Here is a 27,449-nt window from a genome sequence, read left to right as displayed (position 1 = left end):
TCGTTTGAAAATGCTTTTAAAATAACTGAAAGTACTTTTAATGAACTTTTTTTAGAACCAATCTTTAGTAAAATAACAAGTGAATCTTAAAAAATCCACTTTATTGCTCCTTGTAAGAAGCACATAACTACTGCTTCTTGCAGAAAACCGTTTTAAGTGCTTTTGTAATAAAACTCAACATCTAATAATAGGTGGTTAAGTTTGACATAATATCGTTGATAGATTTGAACAGCCCTACCAAGTTTATCAAGACAAAACGGAATAATTGATCTATTCTACTTCAACACTCAACTTTTAGTTACATCAACCATACCAAGTGGTAAGCCTCTCTCTCTCCCTCTCTCTCCCCCCATAATTAGCATATATGACAAATTAATGTAATAAATAAACCCATCTCAAAACACTCACAAAAACAGTTCAATGGAATTACATAACAAATTAAAAATCTCAAAATGTGGGCAAAATCCCTTATGAATCTTTCTTGCTACCTGAACGTGACACTCTCCAGTCCAATGACTTCAACTGATTCTTTAACTTTTGGTTTTCTTCAAGTAAGCGGTCATACTCGAGAAGAAACCCTTCCGATTGTTTTCTTAGAGCGAGGACGTTGGACTCTGCAGTATGAACATCTTTTGTCTTTGTCTCGATATCTGATTCCAGCTGTTTGAGTCTAGCCCGCAACGTAGCCATCTCATTCTCCGAAACTTTCATCTGATCCAAAATGCTAGATTTTCCATCCTCAGATCCTCTGTTCTGTTTCTTAAGGGCTTCCATACTCTTTCTGCGTAGACGAAGTTCTCTAATGTAGTGGTGTAGTCTGTCTATCATAAGAGCAAGAAATAGGGAGCATCCTGCAAATGGGAGACACAAATGAGTCGATGACTAACAAGATTTTGTCACTATCAGAGAGCAACAGGAAGTCATGAAACATGAAACAGCCTGCTGAAATAAACATCTGGTAAACAGAAATTGTACCAATATAATCACAACGCAAATCACAACATGCATTATTAAGGCTAACCCGACTAGGTGATTATCTTTTATTGTCAGCAAACACAAGCTACTACACATATTGTCAAAAGGGGAGAAGGAGCATGAGAAACCACTTGAAAATTAATCAAATATGTAGGGCATGATCAGATTGGTTGCTTCTCATTTCATCCTCATCAAAAGGATGGGAAGGAGATAAAAAAGGAGTGAACAAAAAATAATTCAAACTCCATGAACATTAGCTACTGTACAAACAAAGCCCATATTTCTTCACTGGTTTTATTTAATATATCTAACTACTGATGACCTAATGAAAACCGAAAAATGCACTTAAGAAAGAATAAGGAATCCAGGACTCTAGCAGCAAACAAATTACTTCTATGCTGATACAACCTATACGAACAATAGTGCAGCTGATATCACCAAATTGCTGTCTACAATATCAATATCATTTCCTGACAGAAGGACCTATAATTTTCCTTAACAGATTAAATTAGTATTAAGCCTCCAACTTAATTAAACGAAAAAATATCCCAGTTTCTTGCTCTAAGGGCTGTATGGTGGTAAGTAGGCAGTAGGCACATTCCGGACATTAACCATAGTCGGCAACAAGGTGAACAAGACACAAAATTCACCAGTAGCTCTGAAAATTACATCTCGAATTACAAAATGTTCCTCAACAACCGTAACATTGAGCATTCAAATTAAGTGATATATTTCGACCCGATTATGTGGTAGTATTGGCGAATATGAAACTATTTGTGAGCAATGAGCATACACAATTTTTGACGGCCTGTGCATATAACTAATCTGAAAACCACTGAACTCAGAATCAGGTCACTATAACAACATAATGCCTCGAATTTGAGTTCTCGAAAACAGGTTCTCAGAAACAACTAATTAAGATCCAGATAACCTAGTAAGTTACTTTCTCTTACAAGTTCGTGTCATCAATGTAACAGTGATTTGAGTATAGGAATGCAAAAAGTTACAATCTTTTATCACCCAATATCATTCCCAAATCAAAGAAACCACATTTCAATCACAACTCACAAAACAACAAAACATTAACAAGAACAAAAAAAAATTGCACATTCAAGAATTCCACACTAAAATCTAAGTATCAGAGATTATGTCACTAGAAGTCTAAAACAAAAAACCAAGAATTACCCAGATAGCAATTGAGTTCTAGAAATTAACCCACAACAAAAATTAAAAAAAAAAAATCATAAAATTGAAAATTACCCATGAGAGTGGCGTCGAGAAGGTGCTTGATCAAGAGGACCTGATCGGTGGGACTAAGAACAGCAGCTTTGTCGATCCGGCTCGCCCTGATCTTAACTACGCCGTAAACGTTGGTCATCAGTACCACAAACACCGTCGCCGCCACCGTCGCCACCACGACGGGGCCGCGGCCGCGCTTGATCTGATCCAGCCCCAAAATCACCAGCTTCCTGAAGGGGGTCTTGAACAGAAACGCCAGTATCATAACCATTTCTAATAAAATCACTACGAACAGCAGCTGAATCATCTTTCTGGTGTTTTTGTTTTGGTGGGTAAGCAGAGTGTGTGAAAGTTGAAAGCTTTTGAAAGAAAGCGTCGGTTTGGTTAGAAGAAGAAGGACGAAGTGGAGAAAATATTGTTGCGACAGAATTCGAAAAGGGCCAATTGGATTATTAGTCCCGTGCTGATGGGTTCACAGAAGATAGCTTATGGGATAAAATAATTAAGATTTAAATACTTGTAGTAAAGTCGGTTGCTATTTACCTTTTTCATTAATTCTCTTACTTGTTAGAGTACACGTTAAAACAGAATTTTTCAGTAATTGTTAGCACGTGCAAATAATTAATAAAAATTTGACAAAATTTTTAATTTTTGATCTAAATTTTAACAGACTTCACAATATGCGTTTAAATCATAATACGACATGATTGACTAAAAAAACAAGGGAACTTTAACGAAAAATTTTTGGTACTACACTTTAATGAAAAACCATATTTTTACACTAAAGAGTTAATTCTGGTACTATTTACTTTATCCTTTATTTTGCCATTATCGTTAAAACGCAAAGTTTTCAAACCATTTTTATTAGTTTTCCTAAAAAACAATATAGGTCTTGCATTTGTAATTATTACTATATATAGGATGAAATAGTAAATTTATTCTATATCATCTTCGTTTGCTCTCCACAATTGGACGGTTGGAGTCATCATGGAAATCACGTTAGGTTAACCATCGAATCATAGATGCATCATGCCTTTTATTCTTGACTTTAATTTGCTTTTTTTTTGGACAAAGTTGTTTTTACATTGCTAACTTGGAAAATTTTGGTAGTGTCCCTCTACATTCGTAACACTTTTCGACTTTAATTTAGTTACTTAGCTTCTAAATTTTAAGATTTAGTTTGGCATGATTCAAAATTATTACATTAATTGGGGAGTAGAAAAATTTGTACCTTTTAATCTTTAAAACGTGCTGCTTAAATAGTCAAAAGTAACTCCCAATTTGATGAAAAGTTGATCTATCTAACAAAAATTAAGATTATAAAGACGAAAAACTAAATTGAAAGTCGAAACGACAATTTTGGAGGAGATACAAAGTTTCAGGCTTTGATAAATTTCATCCTTATTGCTAATCGCTACATTTTTTTTAAGACAAACGAGGCAAAGCAACAATGGTGAAGGAAGGAGAACCGAACTCATAATCTCTGATGTCAAAATAAATGTTTTTAACTAACTAAATTATAAACACTTCGATATTATATCTTAGTTTACACATTAGCTGGTTGGTGTGATAATCCAGGTTCATCATTAACGGCAGTTGGCGACCAAAATGGTTAACTGGCTTTTGGCCTTTGCTGATTGCCAGTAGTGTGTTTTTCAAGGAATCCATGGTGACAGATTAACAAATGAGTTGCCACTTGGGGAAAATAAATACGGCTGCTGTGGTGAGTGGGGAAGGTAACATGCCAACATGGCTACTGCAGAAAGCAGATGCCAAATTAATCATGAGCTGCAATTCCATTTGCATGCCTGTTCCTCTCCTACAACAAAGATATTGAACTCAATACCAAGTAACAGAATGGATTTGGGCCTAAAATTTTTGAAGTTTGATTTTGGGCTTTGAGACTATCTCCACCATTGTTTAGTTATATTCTAGTGAAGAGCGTTAAGACGACTGATGCGCAATTTTTGTTAGGTAGTGTTATTCACATACTTTTTTCTTTACCTTTCATACACTCATGTTAATATTGTTCATTGATTTCTTCAATTCAATCGACCCGACGGTTGAGAATTGAGAGGGATGTGTGAGAAATAAAAATGACCGTGTGGATAGCACTACCTTTTTTGTTTAGTTTAACTGTCTTAAAAGCACTAATTCATGCAATTTTTCATTCAAAGATCGTCCTTATAAAGAATTAGAGGAATCCAAAACTCACCAATACATTTAGTTGTAGCCAAGAGTATAGGCAAGTACATTATGTCAAGGAAACACTAAAATGACTAAAATGACATCACTTAATTGATGGTTTTTTACAACAATAATTTTTGGGTAAATTACATAGTAGCCCTCAGGTTTGAGGTCTATTGCAATGTTATACAACATCTTTAAAACATTTCACTTTCATACCTTAAGTACTATTTTATTTTAATTTAATTTCATACAACCATTACATTTTCCATCCATGGATCTATTAAATGCTGACGTGGCTGCCACATATATGACACGTGGCTACCAAATGTCGGCCACGTAGCAAATAAAATAATTTTTTAATTTTTTTTTTTTTAAAACCTGTCTGCCACATTTCTTCTTCTTCTTCTCCTCCTCCTCCTCCTCCTCCTCCTCCTCCTCCTCCTCCTCCTCCTTTTTTTTCTTCTTCTTCTTCTTTTTCTTCTTCTCCTCCTCCTTTTTCTTCTTCTCTTCTTCTTCTTCCTCCTTCTGGTTCGGTCCTTTCTTTTTGTTTTTTTTTTCTTCTTCTTCTTCCTCCTCCTCCTCTTTCTTCTTCTCTTCCTCCTCTTTCTTCTTTTCTTCTTCTTCTTCTCTTCTTCTTCTTCCTCCTTCTTCTTCTGGGTTCGGTCCCTTTTTTTTTTTTTTTTCTTCTTCTTCTTCTTCTTCCTCCTCCTATTTCTTATTCTCTTCTTCTTCTTCCTCCTTCTTCTTCCTCCTTCTTCTTATGGGTTGCAGGGGGTTCGGTCCTTTTTTTTTTCTTCTTCTTCTTCTTCTTCCTCCTCCTCCTCTTTCTTCTTCTCTTCCTCTTCTTCCTCCTTCTTCTTCCTCCTTCTTCTTCCTCCTTCTTCTTCTAGGTTGCAGGGGGTTCAGTCCTTTTTTTTTTCTTCTTCTTCTTCTTCCTCCTCCTCCTCTTTCTTCTTCTCTTCTTCTTCTTCCTCCTTCTTCTGGGTTGCAAGGGTTCGCTCCCTTTTTTTCTTCTTCTTCTTCTTCTTCCAATTTCAGGTTTTTTTTTTTTTTTTTTTTTTTTAATTTATTTGCCACGTGGCAGACATTTGGTAGCCACATGACATATATGTGGCAGCCACGTCAGCATTTAACAGATTCATGGATGAAAAATGTAACGGTTGTATGAAATTGAAATAAAATAGTACTTGAGATATGAAAGTGAAATGTTTTAAAGATGTTGTATAAAATTGCAATAGACCTCAAACCTGAGGGGCTACTATGAAATTTATCCATAATTTTTTACAAAGACCTAAAAACTCAAAAGTTTGGATCATTAAAAAGCAAACTGACACGATTAGTCTTATTTTTAATCAAGTAAGACATGGTGATTATTTGTATAAACAAGTTAAAGTTACACAATAATGTACAAATTACATCACAAAATTGGCAAAAACTAACCGAATTGGAAAAAGCCAAAACCAACCCATTTACAACCACCCTAGAATAGCTTGCTTGCAAACTTTTCAGAGAAAACAGCAAGATGACTGAGTTCTGATAAGCTCCTTCCAAGCTGCAAAGCCACCTTCAACTCAAACAGTCCCCCATTCTCTCTCCTCTCAACTTGTTTCTCTCTCAAATTTGATTCGATATTCTCTTGCATCAGCCTAAAAAAACCAGCATTGCTCCTATACATTTCAACCACCATCCCGACTTGCCCCCCATGCTCCAATGTATTCACAACACTAGCCAAAGCTCCACAAACCACCCCTACCATTACTCCCCACACCCCAAGATTGCTACTTGAACCCACAAAAACAGACCCCAATGCTGCAAGGGCAGTTAAAATAGGACCAGAAATAGCCAAAACTTTGTTGACTTTCAAGGCTATTTCAGTCAATCTCAAGTACTCAGGCACATCCTTGCTCTTCAAAGCCCTAGCAACCTCTCTCATCTCCCCTTCCAACTTCTCACTCCACCCATTATTTCCATGTACTAAATTACCTTCAACCCCCTGAACCCTAATTTGATGATTCTGTACTCTTGGCCACCACACTGTGGGCTCCACAGTTTTCGGGAACTTGTCAAGCATTTCACCTAACAAAGGAAGAGGGTAAGCCCTGTCCAATGCCAACACTTTCTCTATTGTTTCATTCACATTAATTTTACTCACACTGTTATTGTTGAGAGATAGGGTTGTTTGAATCTGTGCATGGAGCTGTTTGAACAGCCTTGCCCCGTTCCGCTGCTCCTCAGCGAGCTGGGACGGTTGGATTTTGTTCGTCACCGCCAGCATGGCGGCGGCGGATACGTAGAGAAGAGTGGAAGATAGCTTGAGAGCCATAAAGGGTGCTTTTGCAGTAGAAATAGCCCTAGCAGCTGCAGCTAGTCCCGCCATGGTTGCAGCAGTGAGAGTGATTGCGTTGATGGAGATTAAAAGGAGATGGTTCCAGTTGTCACGCTGAGCTCCGATGTTTTTGTGCATCTCCACTCTGTCTGCAATGGTATCCATGATTGCGTACAGCTCAGGAATCACCGTTGGATCATCAGAACTATGGCTAGTATTGTTGGTGTTGATTGGAAAGTTGAAACGGTCATTTTCCAAATTCTGGATCAAACTTCTGGTTGGGAGTTTGGGAGGAGGAGAAGTTGGACTCACATGGAATTTGGGTGTATTATTGGCGGTGGCTTTAATTACTACTCCTTTAGGAAAACGGATTTGATTATGTGAATCCATCAAGCAAAAGATTCTTGAAGCTTGAAACGTTGCCATACTTTCTTTGGGTTGATCGAATTATTTCTGTTTTTGTATATGAGCAGTATATTGGTTGTGGGTTTCTAGTGAGTGTTGTGGATTGGCTTTAGGCATGGAGGAGGATGTAGTGAAAGATAAAAGCAATTCGTATGGTATTTATACAACAACACTGCCTTGTTACTTATTTGTTGTAGGCCTATAATATTGCATATAGAATGACTTACTTGTTGTAGGCCAATTAACTGAAGAATTATAGAGGGGGAGAGATAGAAAGCGATGGCAAGAGAGAAAAGAGAATTTAATTTTGAGGTGTATTATCTCACTCATTGTGCGTTTATTTACAGTAGTTAGTAGAGATAATCCTTGTTTTTCAAGTAATACATCTAAAATAAAACACTATTTAAAAGATACTATAGAATCCTGATAAGATTTACATACTTACATTTCTAATTAAACTAGATTATGACTGCAACATTATCTATATTTTGGATGCCATCATATGTTTAACACAATAATATGTTATCTCTTGTTTAAAATACTGTCATAATTTTTTCTCCGATATTGATAAGTTTCTCTTCCTTACATATAGTCATTCATGCAAACCTCATTAAAACGGTAGACACGAAACAAGGTGTTGTTGAGAGTTCCTTCTCCATCTCCATGAGTAGGAGTCATCTAATCTCATGGCCTACAAAACCATATCATCTCTTCGGGGTTTGAGCCTTTGACACAATGGGCTACACAAATTGACTTATCAACAGCCATAACGAGTAGATCGTTGATGCGCATCCAATGGAGTCGAGACAAAATGTGACTTATCTTTGCCAATTGCCTTTGTTTAATTAAATTCAAAGACCAAAGGAAACTAGTACCATAAATTAATATTACCTCCTAACTTTGTGCAGAATTATTTCATGAAAAAAATTATATTTGTAATGAAAACATGTTACCTAATCATATTATTAGTTTTACTTTAATTAAAGTTTTTCCCATTTTATAATTCATTAACGTGGTTCTGTTATATTAAAGGACAATTTGTGCAGGTTGAAAGAATATTTGGGATTAATTTTTCTTGAGAATTTCCAAATAATCCCAACACACCTATACTAAATTACTAATCCAATATTTGTCGTAAACTATTGGTGTACATTTTCTCAATTAGTTTATCACATAATTTTGGTAATGGCCATGTAGCCTGCTAGTGGCAGTGATCCTCCTCATCCTATGACATCGAAGGGATCCTGTAGTGGTTCATTCAACTCCTAATTATTATTTAGTGGTTTTCTTCATTATTTGGAATGGTGCAAAGATGATGTGTTTTTCACAATAGTGATGGTTTTCTTTTTCGGTAATACTAAAGAGACCAAAATTTTAAACAGTCACATAACGTGGAAGTTGATGGTTGAATTCCTTCGTTAAATTATTAAAAAAAAAATCCAACCATCAACTGTACATCATGTAGTTTACAAAAAATGATCCAAATTTTTAATCTTTTGAACATCCGGGCTAGTTACTTAGTATATTTTGTAAACGAAATATTTCAATATCTTGTATTACAAGCATCTGACTTGGGGATGCGCACACCAAAGTTCATTTTAGACATGTTTTTTTCAATAACAAAAACCAATTCTCTAATCTTCCATGCCTAACACACTTAGATCTAATTTATAGTATGACATAACCAAAAAATTAAAATAAACCCTGCTTTACTAATAACTTGTGTATAATTCTAATATTCTTTTTTGTGTGTAGCTATAACGATATATTTAAATTGAGGAGTGAGAGAATAAAGTAAAGTCAAATTTACTATCTACGAGATTCAAACCTAAAAGTCACGTCAGTGACTCACTATAATATTATTCAACGCTCAATTAAAGGTGAGGTCGCCAACGTGTTAGATTAATGTTATTCAAAAAACATTAGAGACCGAGTCATTTGCCCTCCAATCTCCATGCTTGTTTGCAACATAAGAAAATCAAAAGCCTTTTGTTGTATTAATTTCATGTCCCCTTGCTCTGAGAGCTTTGACCTCTCACGTTCACATGCGATGATGCAATGTGTGGTCTCCAACACCAACAGGGTAAGCAAAATACATCTTTGACTTGGAATAGTATGCAGGCAGCGGCGGATGTACAGACCAAGGTGGTCCTAGGACTATCCGTAAGTCTACGAAATATACATGTGAAGACCTTTTAGGGACCTTTCGAGTCGATCATATGAGATTTAATGTTTTCAGTTATATGACACTGCGCCATTAGCTTGAGATGCTAGACAGTGACATTCCCGTTGCATTCATGTCATTCCTCTTGGACTTGTAGCATGTCATTTCACACTTGTTACGCAATAAATAATCGAAACAGATCACTCACTTTATTCATTTAGAATATTTTCTAAAATAATCCAGCATACATGAAAACGGGGATCCATGACTTATATCTAGCATATAGAGTTCATAATTGTTCAAGAGCTAACTAGAAAAACTCATAGGGACAACTATCATCTGAGGCCAATCCAAGAATTTCGTCGGTTTCACTTGGCCTTTGGTAGTGCCACAGATCTTGCCTGTAAATTTAGGAAAATTCCCCTGAAAAAAGAAAAGTACAAGCCAGTTTGTTAACGAATCAAGAAAGAATGAACTAAATGCATATTAGAGAGCAAAATGGAGGTTATGTTTATAGATCATACCAGCCAAAAGCGACCAAGCTGTGGAAGATGACGCGGAGGTGAAGTGGCACATACTGGTGATTTATCCACCCCAGAACAGGCCAGAACTGCATTTCGACGCATCAAAGTTTTATGGTTATGAAATTTTTTACATTTTTCGTATATGTCCTAGCATAAATCATACAGAGACAGGATTATATACCGTCCACGATGTGTATTGCACTTTTGGGTAGTCCGACTTAATTTTACTTTTCACTTGCACCCAAGGTCTTCCTGTCTTTCACATCTTCGTTAGACAATTAAGCAACAAAGTTCACATCATCTGTTACACTAACTTAAACTAAACACTCATATCTGCCCCATGTGCTAGCGTGAGTCTTCCAGGCTGGCTTTCTTTGAAAATTTAAGAGATGTTTGAGTGATGCGTAATATTTTAATCTCATATTTAAGTACTACAACTTTTAGATCTTAAACAAACAAATCTTAGGGGATGATGGGTACTACTGCATTCCAACTGTATTTCTCACATGCCAACATATCAAACATAAACAAAATAATCGAAGGTTTTCACATGTACTTACCCTCCACAACCAAGCCATAGTAAAGCATGAAAACCAAGTTATTCCATGGAGAAGCCGTCAGCTGCTCCACCAATACCTGAAAAAGTTTCACCAAGAATATTAGAATGGTCAATATGTTCTTCCACTTTTTCTTGGAGACAGGGGAAGGGAAAATGGGAGCATGAAGGAAAGTATAGCCTACCTTCTTTGCTACTGTTTTTGAATCCTTCTTCCCCTTGAAAATCTTATCTAGTATTGTATGCAGGAAATGCCCAAATGGTCCAAGATAAACAGCTCCAAGAAGCTGCACTTAGAAATGCTAATCGTGTAAAACTTATGCCACAGTAGTTATACACATTAAAACATCTTAGCAGATTAACAATTTTCAGGACAAGCATATACCGTCTTAAAATGATAATACTTATTCATCACACCAAACTTCTTACAAACAACAAGAAAGTATATTATCACCTGGTAATAATAGTAATTACTGCTGCTAGATGGATTTTAACCATCATCTCCGACAGTAACGCAGCATATTTTGCATTTTCTCATGTTAGAGGCTTTAACCATCATGCCCCACTCAAACGTTAAATGAGAGGGGAACAAAAATTCCCAACTTTCACCGAAATTTTGGTACTAACTGATATTTAGGTTCAAGTCCATAACAAAACTAGCAGCCATTTTTTCGACAAAGGCATAAATTAGGTTCAAAAGATCGAACAACATGTTTGTAGACATGTAAATTTATTTCGTGTTTACAAACTTTACAGTGTTACAACAACTTTACTACTTTCCAAAATCCCATCCTTCTTTCATATACAGTATACCACACATACGAAGATGAAAGAAACACACTTTTGTAAAATCGGCAAACGCAGAAACCACAAATAAAGATGGAATCCTAATGGACCTTACCACTTTGAGAAGAAGCCGTCTTATCTGAAGTTTCTGAATGCCAGTGAGCTTCTGAGACACTATGTCACTGAAGGCCGACAAAACGCCCGCTGTAATTGCCTGTTCGGATAACAAACAAAATGATCATCACCAAAGATTCCCAATTAACAACTTGTTACACCATATTGCTCAGCTCGAAACACCAATTAACTACTAATCACAATTAAGGAATTTGAGCTGAAAATACATCATCTTTGAAAAACCCCAGATGAGAAAGCAATCTAAACACACAAAATATTCAATCTTTGGGGGTTTCCTCAACTTTCTCAGGAACCAAACAGGGGTTTAAGAAGAAAAACGGAAATCAAGATAACCCAAAAAAAAGTAAGACATAATTTCATAAAAGGCATAGAATTTGACCTTGGTTCTGAGCGGATGATGCTGAAGCTGAAGCAAGTACTGCTGCAACCCCTTCTTTGCAATCGACCCCATGAGATTTTCTTCGTTACAAAGTCGTCCGATTTCTTGAGAGGAGCTGATAAAAATGGCGGCTTTACTCTTGAGAAATATATGGGGGAACTAATGGGAATAGGTTCGAAGTCAGGACAGTGAGAGTGACAGAGGTTCATGTGTTCGTGGGTCCCGCCTCGCCGGAGGGGAGAGCAGGGGGCGGAGTGCCCAACTAAGTCAACACTGTTGTGTTATTATAATGTCGTAATAATGCTTCGCATATTCTCCGTCTGCGGTTTAACCAATCACTCAGCAACCATAAGCAGGCGAGAGGCATCTTCTCTCTCTTCTTTCAGGAAAACGGGTTCGGAGTGTGAGGTTGACAAAAATGGGTTTCCGATTTTCAGCTTGAAATTATTGAAAAATTAATTTTGGTCCAAATTAGAAAAATAAAAATCTTTATTTATTTTTACAGAAATAAAGATACCGAAAACAATGCAAGTGATGGATTGTCTTAATTAAAAATTATTAGGATTTCATATTTTACTCAATATATCTCTGTACACAAATCCCTCTAACTGTACATTAGTGTAGAACAACGTTGGTGTTAACAAAATATTGCAAACAACAATAATGATATTCTTATTATTTTTTTGTATCACAATTTTATACCACCTTAAGTGGTATCTGATATTGACAGCCACATCATCTAAATTAATTAACATTTAATTTCAAAATGTTAATCACTAATTAATAAAAAGATTGTTAATTAAATGATAATTGTGGTATACAATGAGTCTCATTTTTCCACCTAAGATTATTTAAGTGTTTTAATTAATAAAAAATTGAAATTAAATGATGTAACTTGTCCAACTCATCTACCACCTAAGATGGTAAATAAATGTGGTATAAAATTATGGTAAGAATAACATTACTCTTCAAACAATTATCAAACTTTTCATACAAACAATATTTTTACTCTAAAAGGAGGGATGAAGATTTAGCTCGAGACACTATGAATTGAAGAGGGAGACCATAACTATTAAGACAATCCACTGCTTATAATCTTTTTAATGGATTTGGATCATCTCCTAAACTTAGGAGGCTGAGCCTCTACAATTATTATAACTTTTAGAAAACCCTTGTTTGTGGTCGTGGGCAGTTGGATTTTGATCCAACGACTACAAACATGAGGCTCTCTAAAAGCTATAATAATTGTAAAGGCTCAACCTCCTAAGCTCAGAAGATGATTCAAATCCATTTTTAATTAAAAATTGACACACCCCGTCCCGAAGGAGGGCATGCTGGCCGTCACGTGAGAGTGACGTAACCATTTACACAGTACGGAAGCTTTAAGATACAATTTATAAGTTGATACACCCGAAGGTGAGTCCTAATTTTGTCCAATCTGTCAGAACACCGTCAAATTCCTCGTAGTCACCACACCTTTGTGATTCCTGAACCTGGAGGGGCGCAAAACCAAAATTGAGTGGGTCAGTAAAACAATTCTTTTCCAAATCCAAACATTTCTCAAAACGTTGTAACCCCTCTCCGTAAAACCTGTATACTTTCCCAGAAATGTAAAATATAAATATACATATATATTCTCAAGACTTCAAGTCATTAACTCAACATTTTCATCATAATTATGCCATGCCACATCATCTCAACATTTCTCATATTAATTATGCCATGCCACATCATCTCAACAGTAATAAGGTATGAATGCATCAACATAAATCATATCAGGTGCAATAAAGTAATCAACCGGAGGCCCTCTAATGGCCCTGTACGGTTGAACCTAGAGCTCAAAATCTATCACTCTCACTCTGCCGGAGTCACCAACTGTGACCTGTACGGCCTATTGCCGGAGTCACTAGCTGTAACCTGTACGGCCTTCTGCACATAAGTCGGAACCACCTAATGTAGTCTGTACGACTTAATGGTTAATATTACGCTCTAGTGCTTTCTCATCAATCATCTGTGCACATAATCTAAGGTCACCCACCAGTCGAAATCTCACTAACACTCTTCGACTGGCCCGTCGCACCCACTCCGCGTGGACTGTGCGACTAGCATCTACTTGGATCCAAGGCGAGCGTGCGATGCGGTGAATACTATAAGCACTAAACCATGGTGCAGGATTTGAGCTCAATATACATCAACATCATCATAACAGAAATAAATACTCACCTGTGCGTCCACCGCACCATTTCATACATATGCATCATAAATCAATTCTTACCTGTGCGTCCACCGCACCAATTCATACATATGCATCATATATTAATTCTTACCTGTGCGTCCACCGCACCAATTCATACATATGCATCATATATTAATTCATGCATGGCATTTCAACTCACATTTCTATATACTTTTCATATCAATTCTATGCATGGTATTTCACTTCCCGTTTTTCCACATAACTCATATGCATTTCATTTTAAACATATTTTCATTTCAATTCAACTTCTGGGAAACGTCAAGTATATATGTATACGGAAAACAAAACTGCCCACTCACCTGGAGTTCGTCCAACAACTCCCTAGCACCACACATCAAGGCATCACGACGATCGCCGCCTAGAATAGTAATCAAATCCAACCTCAGAATTCATATCGATAGAATATATAACTTATATAAAATACGTCACTACGTAGTTCGATCCGGAGGATCCGCCACTCAGATTTTAAATCCATAACTTCCAGAGGTCCACAATATATCTCTAGGATAACCTCCTAAAATTTCATTACCATCCAACGGTCGGATCGTCAATTCACATTTTTACCTAAATGTGAAAACTATAAAACGTTATTCGAACACCTAACCAACAATCCTTAATAACTTTCTCATACGGTGTTCAATTTAGGTATATGAATATACCACAGTGATCTACTCGACGTCACGGACGTCGACATATTTTTAAAATAATTTTTTACTGTAGCACGCGCCCCCATGCGCCAAGGAAGGCACGGACCTACGCGCCCCCACGCGCACCTTCTTCTTCCTTGGGTCGCCGGACTGGTTTTTCCGGCGGCCGTTTTTCAAATTGCCATAACTTTGTCATTTCTCAACGAAATCAAGTGATTCAAAAACGAAAGTTGTAGCCCTTGAAGAGAAAAAGATAATGGTACCTTTCACAACACCTAGTTCGCCGTGGTTTGGCCGGAAACTGCCTCGAAAGCCTCGGAGGTCGCCGGAAACTGGGTATTTTTCAAATGAGTATAACTTCTTCAATACTCAACGAAATTGAGTGAAACAAAAAGTAAAGTTGTAGTACTTGACGAGACGAAGAGATTGATACCTACCTCGACTCCTAACTCGCCGGGAATGCGCCGGAAAATGCCTCGAAAGTTCCGGCCAAACTTTGAACTTGTCGATCTCCGTGTTCTTACGTCCAAAAACTTCCAACGAAGCACTCCGAGCTTCCTTGGGACCTCACTAAGCTCTCTGTGATCTTGTTTTATCCTAAAACGTAGTCATTTAGAAGATCATGAACAGTACCATTTCACGGGAACTTTGAAACTAGGGTTTTCCGAAGCAAAACTTACCTGAAATGGATACCATCGTGATCGTGGAGTCTTCAGGGTTCCAATGGTGGTCTTAGATTCGTCGTTGGTATAGATTTAGAGTGGTTTTGTGGTGGTCCGTGTGAGTTCGAAGGAGAGGGAGAGAGAACTGAGAGTTTCGTGAGGGAGGAGAGAGAGAGAGAGACAATGTTACGGGTTATGGGGAGGGTTTTGAGGTGTGGGGATCCCACGTGTCCAACCCAATCCCAATTTCATAAATTCCAACATAAAAATCCAAACTTAAGCCTAGTTTAAGTTCCTAAAACCAAATAACTTAGGAACTTTAAGTAAAATCAATTGTTAAATTTTCGCCCCTTAGTCCCGTTTAAGGGCATTTTCATCTTTTCACGTCCTCGGAATTAAAATTCCGGGACGGGCTGTGACAAAAATGATAGCAAAAGGGGTTAAGAAAAAACTTAAATAATTACTAAAAAATCGTATTTATTCATAAAAAAAAAAACAATGAAAACGTGCATCGCAATAATCTTCGATGAACAAATTAGGTGACTTGGAATTTTTGTGAAAGTATTGTCATAGTTTAATTCATGACGTAAAAGATGATATCCACAAATTGTCTTGAAAATGATAGCAAAAATGGGTTAAGGAAAATACTCAACTTCATTTTTTATTTATATACAAATTAGATTTTATATACAAATTAAAATTTGACATGTATCTATGAATATTTTTTTGTTCTATTAAAATATTAATAATTTACTTTTATATATATCCATATTACATTAGATTGTAATTTGTAGATAAAAGACATTCATAAGTTAATGAACTCAAAGCATGAAGTGCAAGGTTAAGCCACAACTTTGGGTGAACGAAACGTGAGTAGTGCAAGTTTTACAAAAATATAATAATTAAGAGATAATTGCAGCAATGGTCTATGAACTTTAACTCAATTGAAACTTTAGTTCATGAACTAAAAATTCGTGAGTATTGATCCCTGAATTGTTATAGTGTGGAACAATGGTTCTTTTAGCTAACTCATTCAGAACTTCTATCCATTTTTTCCTTTTAAACCTTTTATTTTGAAAGAAGAATCTAATGGAGTTAGCCAAAATGATCATTGCTCCACATTATAACAAGTTTGGAAACCAATACTAATGGATTTTTACTTTAGGAATCAAAGCTCTAAGTGGGCCAAAATTCAAGATAATTGCTCTATTTTTCTCAACAAATTAAAGAAAAACAGAAGGAGGAGGATTGCATTTAGAAAATTAGAATCTGATACATTGAGGCTTGAAAACGAGTAGTTGGGAGACCTCTTCAAATCGCAAGTAGATTATCAAAATTGACCGCTAAAAAACCAAGTGATGAAGAGAGACCTCTTCAAATTGCAAGTAAATTGATCAAATTGACCAAAACAAAGAGTTGTCAGTTTTTTAAAATATTGCATTTGTGAGGGTGAATCAAATGCAATGGTGGACGAAATTTTGAAAAACATTTGAGCTATTATAATTTATAAATTTGTATATTTGGTCGTTAAACTTCTTATTAAATAATATTGACAATGTTTTGTTTAGTCGAATGTGACTTTTTTTTTTGTCAAATAATTGTGATATATTATTGTAATATTACTTAAAAGATGACGCTCCGGAGAGTGAGTCTTGAAAATGATAGCAAATTGGTTCTAAAAAAGCACAATAATTATAGAAAAAAAAAACGGAGAAATATGATATTTATAAAAAAGGGACAGAAAGGGACGGATCCATGACACCATTGTTATTTACATAATTTTTGACATATGTTTTGTGGGGCAAACTTTGTAATATATTTCAACGATCTGAACCATTTATCCTTTAAGTTTCCCCTCAAAGATCAAGTCTATCAAAATTACTCAAATCTGAAATCATGTGACGACATGACCACTGGGTTTAGGATTTCTTTATAGAAATTAGTGCGTCAATTTTCTACACTACAAATGAATGTCTTAATAATTTTGAATTTATCCATTTTGTTTTAAAAATGATCTATGGATGATGTTCTAAAAAATAGATTGTAGAGATTGTTAAAACATATTATAGAGTAGACCCCACAAAAATACCATGCAGGTGAGAAGAGACAGAAAGACCACTTCAATTTAGAGGTCAAAAACTTGTAAGTTGGACTTTAGATTATTAAACCAAATTGTTAAATAGAGTACAATGCAAGTAAACGTATCCTCTAATCACTATACAGTATACATTAGCGGTGAACACAGGTAATGTTTTGGTTTACTCCTTTTATATTTTTGTTAATTAATCAACGTGTAAAACACTATAGAGACGAGAAACGGTATATCATTTTACTAAATATTTAATTATCAAAATGCCTCCTAAATTATCACGGACGTATCTCTGTACCATATGTTTTCGCAACTGTATCACTTAATCTAATATCATTTTGTATCTCACATAACACCGGTTTGCAAAATTCGTCAATTAACGAATAACTTTTGCTCCACGATATGACATGATATTAATAATATGAATGACATTTTGATGATATATTAAGTATCTCATATTAATAAAATTAGTTAATTAGTTAACACACGGAGTTGATGAACTACGGTAATGTGAATTACAAATTGAAAGTTTAGAGGGGAAAAGTGATACAGTTGCAAAAGGAGAGGATGAAGCCATACTTTTGAAATACTTGATGGTGCATTTTGATAGTTAAGCATTTTACTAAGGTAATGTTGATTGAGCAGTGTTAATCGTATTGTTTTAGTTGTGTCCACATTAGGGTGCATTTTGATAGTTAAGCATTTTACTAAGGTAATGTTGATTGAGCAGTGTTAATCGTATTGTTTTAGTTGTGTCCACATTAGGGTTGTCGTGTAATGTATGTTGTATGAAATTTTTGTTATAATTTTGACTCTCCTCTGGATCCTGTTCTTTGATGTATTCGGCAATAAAATAAACTTAGCAAATTAGAGAATAATTTCAAATACGCAAGATTTATACTAATTAGATAGAACTTTTGCCTACGTTTAGCTGTGATTTCTCTTAATACATGAATCACGGCTTCTTTGATCATACAGTACTTTTGCAAACCCTACACTAATCCCTCTTTTCTTGGCTGTCTTGGGTTTTTCTCTCTTTTATTTCTAGCCTTGCCGCACCCTATTTATAAGTATAGAGTGTGATTTACATGCCTACTTCTTGTGAAGTTTCCTATTCTATGTGGGATAGAAAAATACATTTTCTAAGCTTTTTCTAATTGTACTTCTCAGATTTCCGCTCTAAATTGTAAAAAGAAAGCTAATTCTTTCCTAATACAATTTTAAACAAAATAGGACACTAACGTTGACGAGCTAAATTTCGAACTATTCTTATCCCTGCTAATACTATACGGGTGCATTTGTTTGCCTTCACTGGCTTTCACTAGACTGGACTGGACTAAGTATTAGTCCAATCTCGTGTTTGTTAGGCGCTGAGATTAGTTTTAATGAGACTAGAAGGGACTCGCCCAGACTAAAGGCTTCTCTAGTTGGTCTTAGCGAGACCCCCCCAATATTGAGCGGGCTGCTAATCCGCTTCGCCCCTTCCTGCTTTGTCCCTCTTATCAACGATTGTAGACTTCCCCATCTCCCAGGCAACCCAGAAGAGTAAGTCTGCAATTACCCTTAGCCACCCACCTCCCAAACCAGTAACCACCTCCAAAGTTAACAACTATCTCTCTCTTCTTTCTCTCTAAATCGATGGAATCCGACGTATAACCCAAAAATAAAACCCACCGACATCCAAGCACAAACACCATAAGAGGAAGATGAAGAAAGTAACCTTCCTAATCAGTCCAGCCGTCCAAGCCGTCATCCAATTTGTCCCGGAACACCGAGAAAAAACCCACCTAAGTGGCCCATTTCTCATCTGGGTTCAACCCCACCAAGAACCCAAACCCCAATTCGACCAAAACCGAAATCTTTGAATTGTCGTGCCTTCTAGAATTTGTTAGAGAGAGATAGATAGATATTCTAGACAAAAATGGTGAAACTGGGAGAGGGGAGAGGGGAGAGGGGAGAGGGGAGAGGGATAGTGGCGGAGGAAAATAGGTTTTGTGAGAGATAATTCTAGAAATAAAAAAATATTGGCCATTGGAGAGAGGTAGATGATTTCATAAAATAATAAAATAAATAAAATTATAATATAATATTAGATATACAATAAATAATATAATATTATAGTTAATTAATTATCTTACTTTTTAGTCTGACACTGCATCAAACGCTTCACTAACTTAGTCTAGCTTAGTCTAGTCTAAACCAATCTAGTTTAGTCCCTGAAGCTAATTCAGTTTGAGATAGTTCGGTATAACAAACGCACTATACATGTCTGCATGGGGACGAGAGAGAGAACGAGTGAAGGCAATGCTAAATAGTGGACCAAATATTGAAGAGGAACTTAAAAAAATAGGGAATGGGTCACGCTGCAGCATCAGGTCAGCCAATAAACCAAGTCCAGTCAATATTTCCAAATCTGACCCATTCTGCCCTTTTCAGTTTTCAGCTCTCCTCCTGCATATAAATACCCACCAAATCCCACCCTCTTCTTCCATTCCCAACACTCTCCTCTCCACCTCCTCCTCCAAACTGAAAACTCATCTGAGATCCTCTGGTCTCAACACTCTTAACAAAACACAGCACCCCAACCAATCAAATGGCTTCCCTCCAAACTTCATCTCTTCTCTTCTCTTCTCCCTCACGTTGTTCTTCCTCAAACAGAACCATAAATGCCGCCATTCATGTCCGCAAGTTCCCAAGAGTCCGCTTCGCTGACCCGAAACAAACCACGAAGCTCGTCCTCGAAGGCCTCCAGTTGAAGGAACAAGTTCTGAAACACGAAAACACCGATTTGTATAACAACAATCACTCTGCAGCAGCAGCTCCTACAGCTTCCACAACTCAGCTCTACGCGCTCTTAGAGGCGGTGGCGGACAGAGTGGAGATGCACGCAAACATCGGCGAGCAGCGCAATAACTGGAACGCACTCTTACTTAGCTCTATCAACATGATCACTCTCTCCGCTTCCCTAATGGCCGGAGTTAATGCAGCCGCTGGAACTTCCGTTTTGGCATTGAACATTTCATCGGCTATTTTGTTTTCCGCAGCTACCGGAATGCTGCTTATCATGAACAAGATCCAGCCTTCGCAGCTCGCCGAGGAGCAGCGCAATGCTACGAGGTTGTTCAGGAAGCTCCAGAGCGAAATTGAGACGGTGTTTGCTCTTCGTGATCCTACTGAGAAAGATGTGAAGGAGACAATGGAGAAGGTTTTGGCCCTTGACAAAGCTTACCCACTTCCGTTGCTCGGTGCCATGCTCGAAAAATTCCCCAAAAAATTTGAGCCGGCTGTTTGGTGGCCTAGAAATGTTGTTCAATCTCAAAATCCAAGGAAACCGAAATCCCAGATGGGAAATAATGTGAATGGATGGAGTGAAGAACTTGAAAGCGAAATGGGAGAAATTATTCAAGTTGTGAAGAACAAGGACATTGAGGACTATGAGAGATTAGGAAGCTTGGCATTAAAGACCAACAAGATTTTGGCAGTTTCGGGCCCTGTGCTTACTGCGATCGCGGCTGTTGGATCCGCTTTTGTAGGCCATGGATCAGTCATTGCCACGGTTGCAGCAGTGGCTGCAGGCTCTTTGGCTAGCACAGTGAATGCTTTTCAGCATGGCGGGCAAGTAGGGATGGTGTTTGAGATGTACAGGAACTGCGCTGGCTTCTTCAACAAGTTGGAGGATTCAATTGAAGCAACACTTGGAGAACGAGACTGGGAGAAGAGAGAAAATGGGGTGGTTTTTGAAATGAAGGTTGCAATGCAGTTGGGAAGAAGCTTGGAGCAGCTCAGAGAACTTGCATCGAAATCAGCTTTGTATCGTTCGAACGGAGAACCCATAGACGAATTCGGTTGCAAGCTTTTCTAATTAGTTCATCAGATTTTGTACAAACATAACAAAAGGAAAAATTCCTTGATTCTTTTAGTTACTTGTAGAATCTAGCAATTCATTTGATTCTTTGTACAACGATGTAACATAAAAAATTTAGTGTTAGCACTCAAAATTTTCACATTATAATTTGTTTCTTTTATTGAATTAAGCTTTGTTTAGCGTTAAAACAACTGCGGTTTGTGCTTAATGAGTATTATTGAAAACAAAATTTTATGTCCTCGTTGAGAGAGGGAGTTCTGAGTTTAGTAGTTAATTTTGGTCCAAATTAGAAAAATAAAAATCTTTATTTATTTCTACAAAAATAAAGATACTCAAAATAATCCCTCTAAGTATACATTAGTGTAGAACAACGCTTGTATTAAAAAGATAATGAAAACAATTATCAAACTTTTAATACAAACAATATTTTTACTCTAAAGAGAGGGAGAAAGGTTTAACTTGAGACACAATGAATTGAAGAGAAAGACCATAACTATCACAGTAGTCCACCGCTTATAATTTTTTTATTAAAAATGATAGCAAAAACAGGTTAAGAAAAAACTTAAATAATTACTAAAAATTCGTTTTTATTCATAATAAAAAAAAAACAATGAAAACGTGCATCGCAATAATCTTTGATGAACAAATTAGGTGACTTGGAAATGATAGCAAAATGGGTTAAGGAACAACGGATTAAGGAAAATACTCAATTTCAATTTTTATATACAAATTAAAAATTGAGATGTATCTATGAATATTTTTTCCTATTATAATTTTAATAATTTACTTCCATATATCCATATTATATTGTATTGTAATTTGTAGATAAAAGACATTCATAAGTTAATGAACTCGAAGCATGAAACGCTAAGTTAAGCCACAACTTTAGGTGAACGAAACGTAAGTAGTGCAAGTTTTAACAAAAATAATAATTAAGAGATAATTGTAGCAATTATCTATAAATTTTAACTCAATTGGAACTTTGGTCCGTGAACTAAAAATTCGTGAATATTGGTCCTTGAATTGTATAATGTGGAGTAATGATTCTTTTGGCAAACTCCTTTAGAACTTTATCCATTTTTTCCCCTTTAAGCCCTTTATTTTGAATAAAGAATCTAACGGAGTTAGCCAAAATGATCATTATTTCACATTATAACAAGTTTAAAAATCAATACTTATAGATTTTTACTTTAGGAATCAAAGCTCCAAGTGGGCCAAAATTCAAGACCATTGCTCTAATTTTCTCAATAATTAAAGAAAAACAGAAGGAGGAGGATTGCATTTAGAAACTTAGAATCTGATACTTTGAGGTTTGAAAACTAGTAGTTGGGAGACCTCATCAAATTGCAAGTAGATTATTAAAATTAACCGAGAAAAAAACAAGTGATGAAGAGAGACCTCATCAAATTGCAAGTAAATTGATAAAATTGACCAAAACAAAGAGTTGTCAGTTTTTTAAATATTGCATTTGTGAGAGTGAGTCAAATGCAATGGTGGACGAAATTTTTGAAAACATTTGAGCTATTATAATTTATAAATTTGTATATTTGGTCGTTAAACTTCGGAAAGGGATCCTCTCCGGATCCCTTCCACTTAATCCTTCTCATCAAATAATTCAGGTCCTTAAAATTTGATCTAACGGTTAAAAACAGAGGCACACTCTAAAAATTATAATGACTTTAGCCGTTTGATCAAATTTCAAGGGCCCAAATTATTTGATGAGGATGATTAGGTAGAAGGGATCTAGAGAGGATCCCTTTCCTTAAACTTCTTCTTTAAATAATATTGACAATGTTTTGTTTAGTCGAATGTGACATTTTTTTTTTGTCAATAATTGTGATATATTAATGTAATATTACTTAAAAGATCACGCTCCGGAAAATGAGTCTTGAAAATGATAGCAAATTGGGTCTAAAAAAGCACAATAATTATAGATAAATAAAAACATAACGACGAGAAAGAATAAGGTATTTATAAAAAGGGACAAATTCGTGATACCATTGTATTTACACAACTTTTGACATATATTTTGTGAGGTAAACTTTGTAATATATTTCAACGATATGAACCGTCTACCTTTTAAGTCTTTCCTTAAAGATCAAGTTTGCCAAAAATCACTCAAATATAAAATCATGTGACGACATAACCGTTGGGCATGACCAGCCCTGAGGGTAGCCCAAGTAGGCGCCCGCCTAGGGCCCCCACTTCGGAGGGGCCCCCAATTTTTTATATATTCTGCAATTAACATGTAAATACAGAAAAAGCAAAAAATATCATAATTTATTTGTTGGTGTAGCGGAAATCTTCGGCTTCCTTTTTTTTTTTTGCGGTGTTGAGTTCGAAACATGGAGCTACCTTTTTAGTCACTAGTTTATTCTTGTTTTTCAAATTTACTCTTAATCCATCTGTCCAACTCCCAATTTACTCAAGTCCCCTTGCAATCTTTTTTTCTTTCAACTTTCCATACTCTCCATTTATATCGAATGTTTAAATCAACAATCACATGGTCTTGAAGATTATACTTTAAGGTAATCAAAACTATGAATTTATATGTTGCTTTTTATTAATTTTGTATTCAATGGATTATTTTAATATTCGATTCGTTAGGGTGATGTTGATTTTAGAAAAAAACAAAGACAAACAATTGGCGTTGTTGAAATTATTATACTTGTCAATCAAGTTTTCTTGTTCTTTACTCTCTTGATCATCAAGTTTTATTGTTCTTCACTTACCATCTTAGACTCTTGACTACAAACATATAGTACATTTGCGTCTAAAAACATGAGACGTGTGATATTTGTATATTTCTCTTCTTTTGATATTAATTTTAATGATATTTGATGTGGAAATAATTTTTTTATGTATTTAGTGAATATCTTTTATACATATCAATGTATAAAGAACAGGGGATCATAGAACATTAGGGCCTCAATTCGAAGGTTCGCCTAGGGCCCACAAATTCTCAGGACCGGCTCTGCCGCTGGGTTTAGGATTTCTTTATAGAAATTAGTTCGTCAATTTTCTTCACTACAAATGAATATCTTAATGGTTTTGAATTTGTTTATTTTGTTCCAAGAATGATTTATGGATGATGTTCTAAAAGATAGACGATACAAATCGTTAAAACATATTATAGAGTAGGCCTCATAAAAATACCATGCAGGTGAATAGAGACAGAAAGACCACTTCAATTTAGTGGTCAAAAACTTGTAAGTTGGACTTTAGATTGTTAAACCAAGTTATTAAATAGAGTACAACGCAAGTAAACGTATCCTCTAATCACTTTACAGTATACATTAGCGGTGAACACATGTAATGTTTTGGTTTAATCCTTTTATATTTGTGTTAATTAATCAACATGTAAAACACTATAAAAAAGAGAAACGTACGGTATATCATTTTACTAAATATTTAGTTATCAAAATGCCTCCTAAACTATCACGAAAGTATCTCTTTACTATATGTTTTTGCAACTGTATCACTTAATCTAATATCATTTTGAATAACACATAACACCAGTTTGCAAAATTCGTCAATTAACAAATAACTTCGTCTCCACAATATGGCATGATATTAATAATATGAATGACATTTTGATGATATATTGAGTATCTCATATTAATAAAATTAGTTAATTAGTTAACACACGGAGTTGATGAACTACGGTAATGTGAATTACAAATTGAAAGTTTAGAGGGGAAAAGTGATACAGTTGCAAAAGGAGAAGATGAAGCCATACTTTTGAAATACTTGATGGTGCATTTTGATAGTTAATTAAGCATTTTACTAAGGTAATGTTGATTGAGCAGTGTTAATCGTATTGTTTTAGTCGTGTCCACATCAAGGTTTATATTATTATAAGTTTTCAGTCGTGTAATGTATGTTGTATGAAATTTTTGTTATAATTTTTACTCTCTTCTTGATTTTGTTTTTTGATGTATCCGGCAATAGACTAAATTTAGCAAATTAGATAATAACTTGAAATACACAAGATTTATGCGGATTAGGCAAAACTTTTGCATACTTCCAGGTGTGATTTCTCTTAGTACAGAAATTATGGCTTCCTTATTAATAAAGCATACAATACTTTTGCAAATCCTAAACTAATCCCTCTTCTCTCGGCTATCTCGGGCTTTTCGCTCTCTTGTTTCTAGCCTTGCCGCACCCTATTTGTAAGTGTAGGATGTGGTTTACATGCCTACTCTTGTTAAGTTTCCTATTCTATGCGGGATATGAAAATACACTTTCTTTTCTTTTCCAATTGTACTTCTCGGGTTCCCACTCTAAATTGTAAAAAGAAACTTAATTCTTTCCTACTATAATTTTAAACAAAATAGGATGTTAACGTTGACGAGCAAATTTTCGAACAATTCTTACCCATGCTAATACCATTCATGTGTGCATGGGGACGAGAGAGAGAGAACGAGTGAAGGCCATGCAAAATAGTGGACCAAATATTGAAGAGGAAAATAAAAAAAAAAGGGAATGGGTCGCTGCAGCATCAGGTCAGCCAATAAACCAAGTCCAGTCGATATTTCCAAATCTGACCCCTTCTTCCCTTTTCAGTTTTCAGCTCTCCTGCATATAAATACCCACCACATCCCACCCTCTTCTTTTTATTCTTTTAGTTACTTGTAGAGTCTAGCAATTCATTTGATTCTTTGTACAACGATGTAACATAAAAAAAATTTGTGTTAGCACTCAAAATTTTCACACTATAATTTGTTTCTTTCATCGAGTTAAGCTTTGTTTAGCGTTAAAACAACTGTGGTTTGTGCTTAATGAGTATTATTGAAAAAAAAAATTTATGTCCTTGTTGAGAGAGGGAGTTCTGAGTTTAGTAGTTGAACAAAATAAAGTTGTTTGCAGCCTAGTTGAATATTTCAACGAAATGCCATTTCGTATCAAAATTATATTATGAAGTTTGTCCCACATATGTTTTGTAGGGCAAACTTTGTAATATATTTCAACAATTTGAACCGTATATCTTTTAAGTTTTCCCTCAAATATCAAGTCTACCAAAAATTACTCAAATCTGAAATCATGTGACCACCTGACCACTGGGTTTAGGATTTCTTTATAGAAATTAGTTCGTCAGTTTTCTTCACTACAAATGAATGTCTTAATAATTTTGAATTTGTTTATTTTGTTCCAAGAATGATCTATGGATGATGTTCTAAAAGATAGACAATACAACTCGTTAAAACATATTGTAGAGTATGCCCCACAAAAATACCATGCAGGTGAATAGAGACAGAAAGACCACTTCAATTTGGAGGTCAAAAACTTGTAAGTTGGACTTTAGATATTATCAAACCAAATTGTTAAATAGAGTACAACGCAAGTAAACGTATATTTTAATCACTATACATTAGCGGTGAACACAGGTAATGTTCCCTTTATATTTTTGTTAATTAATCAACACGTAAAACACTATAAAGACGAAAAACGGTATATCATTTTACTAAATATTCAATTATCAAAATGCCTCCTAAACTATCATGAACGTATCTCTTTACCATATATTTTTGCAACTGTATCACTTTATCTAATATCATTTTGTATCTCACATAACACCAGTTTGCAAAGTTCGTCAATTAGCGAATAACTTTTGCTCCCCGATATGGCATGATATTATTAATATGAATGGCATTTTGATGATATATTGAGTATCTCATATTAATAATAAAAATAATAATTAGTTAACACACGGAGTTGATGAACTATGGTAATGTGAATTACAAATTGAAAGTTTAGAGGGGAAAAGTGATACAGTTGCAAAAGGAGAGGATGTAGCCATACTTTTGAAATACTTGATGGTGCATTTTGATAGTTAAGCATTTTACTAAGGTAATGTTGATTGTGCAGTGTTAATTGTGTTTGTACCATACTTGACCAATCCCGAAACTACTGAGCACTGGTCAACATTATACCGTCAAGGACCCAGAAGAGTTTCCCTCCAACTAGGAGGCCAATCACAGTGCGACACGTGTCGACATCAGAAGCCAATCATAGCGCGACACGTGTCAACGTCAGAAGCCAATCACAACACGACACGTGTCAATGTCAGAACGAAACTAGAAACTCTCTTCTATAAATAGAGATTATTCTCTCACAATATTTCCTAATGTCATTTGTACTAAATCATTCACTAGTACTCACTAAAGGAGAGCTTGAACCTATGTACTTGTGTAAACCCTTCACAATTAATGAGAACTCCTCTACTCCATGGATGTAGCCAATTTGGGTG

General features: G+C 35.7%; 4 protein-coding genes and 1 long non-coding RNA gene across 5 annotated transcripts; 1 reads left to right on the top strand and 4 right to left on the bottom strand.

Moving 5' to 3' along the window:
* Positions 1 to 254: 254 nt before the first annotated feature.
* On the bottom strand, positions 255 to 2,704 carry LOC103434488 (uncharacterized). Its single transcript, XM_008372853.4, has 2 exons — positions 2,236 to 2,704; positions 255 to 851 (listed from the first exon to the last, which is right to left on the bottom strand). Exons 1-2 carry the CDS (start codon positions 2,519 to 2,521, stop codon positions 469 to 471), a joined length of 669 nt encoding a protein of 222 aa, XP_008371075.2. The 5' UTR covers positions 2,522 to 2,704; the 3' UTR covers positions 255 to 468.
* A 3,180-nt stretch (positions 2,705 to 5,884) lies between these two features.
* On the bottom strand, positions 5,885 to 7,156 carry LOC103408805 (probable F-box protein At4g22030). The gene has a single exon (XM_008347624.3). The coding sequence runs from the start codon at positions 7,154 to 7,156 to the stop codon at positions 5,885 to 5,887; it is 1,272 nt and encodes a 423-aa protein (XP_008345846.3).
* A 2,330-nt stretch (positions 7,157 to 9,486) lies between these two features.
* Positions 9,487 to 12,099, bottom strand: LOC103419609 (peroxisomal membrane protein PMP22-like). Its single transcript, XM_008357710.4, has 7 exons — positions 11,680 to 12,099; positions 11,281 to 11,379; positions 10,565 to 10,666; positions 10,384 to 10,459; positions 10,005 to 10,075; positions 9,824 to 9,909; positions 9,487 to 9,722 (listed from the first exon to the last, which is right to left on the bottom strand). The coding sequence occupies exons 1-7, from the start codon at positions 11,749 to 11,751 to the stop codon at positions 9,668 to 9,670; spliced, it is 561 nt and encodes a 186-aa protein (XP_008355932.2). The 5' UTR covers positions 11,752 to 12,099; the 3' UTR covers positions 9,487 to 9,667.
* A 1,007-nt stretch (positions 12,100 to 13,106) lies between these two features.
* Positions 13,107 to 15,402, bottom strand: LOC139195994 (uncharacterized). Its single transcript, XR_011581088.1, has 5 exons — positions 15,264 to 15,402; positions 15,021 to 15,180; positions 14,847 to 14,915; positions 14,236 to 14,294; positions 13,107 to 13,172 (listed from the first exon to the last, which is right to left on the bottom strand). It is a non-coding gene; the product is annotated as an uncharacterized lncRNA (long non-coding RNA).
* A 4,440-nt stretch (positions 15,403 to 19,842) lies between these two features.
* On the top strand, positions 19,843 to 21,330 carry LOC103434590 (probable F-box protein At4g22030). The gene has a single exon (XM_008372948.4). It carries the CDS (start codon positions 19,928 to 19,930, stop codon positions 21,194 to 21,196), a length of 1,269 nt encoding a protein of 422 aa, XP_008371170.2. The 5' UTR covers positions 19,843 to 19,927; the 3' UTR covers positions 21,197 to 21,330.
* Positions 21,331 to 27,449: the final 6,119 nt, after the last annotated feature.

The sequence above is a fragment of the Malus domestica genome, chromosome 05 (genome assembly GCF_042453785.1).
Source record: "Malus domestica chromosome 05, GDT2T_hap1".
Taxonomy (NCBI): Eukaryota; Viridiplantae; Streptophyta; class Magnoliopsida; order Rosales; family Rosaceae; genus Malus; species Malus domestica.
This window is presented reverse-complemented; position numbering and strand designations above follow the sequence as displayed.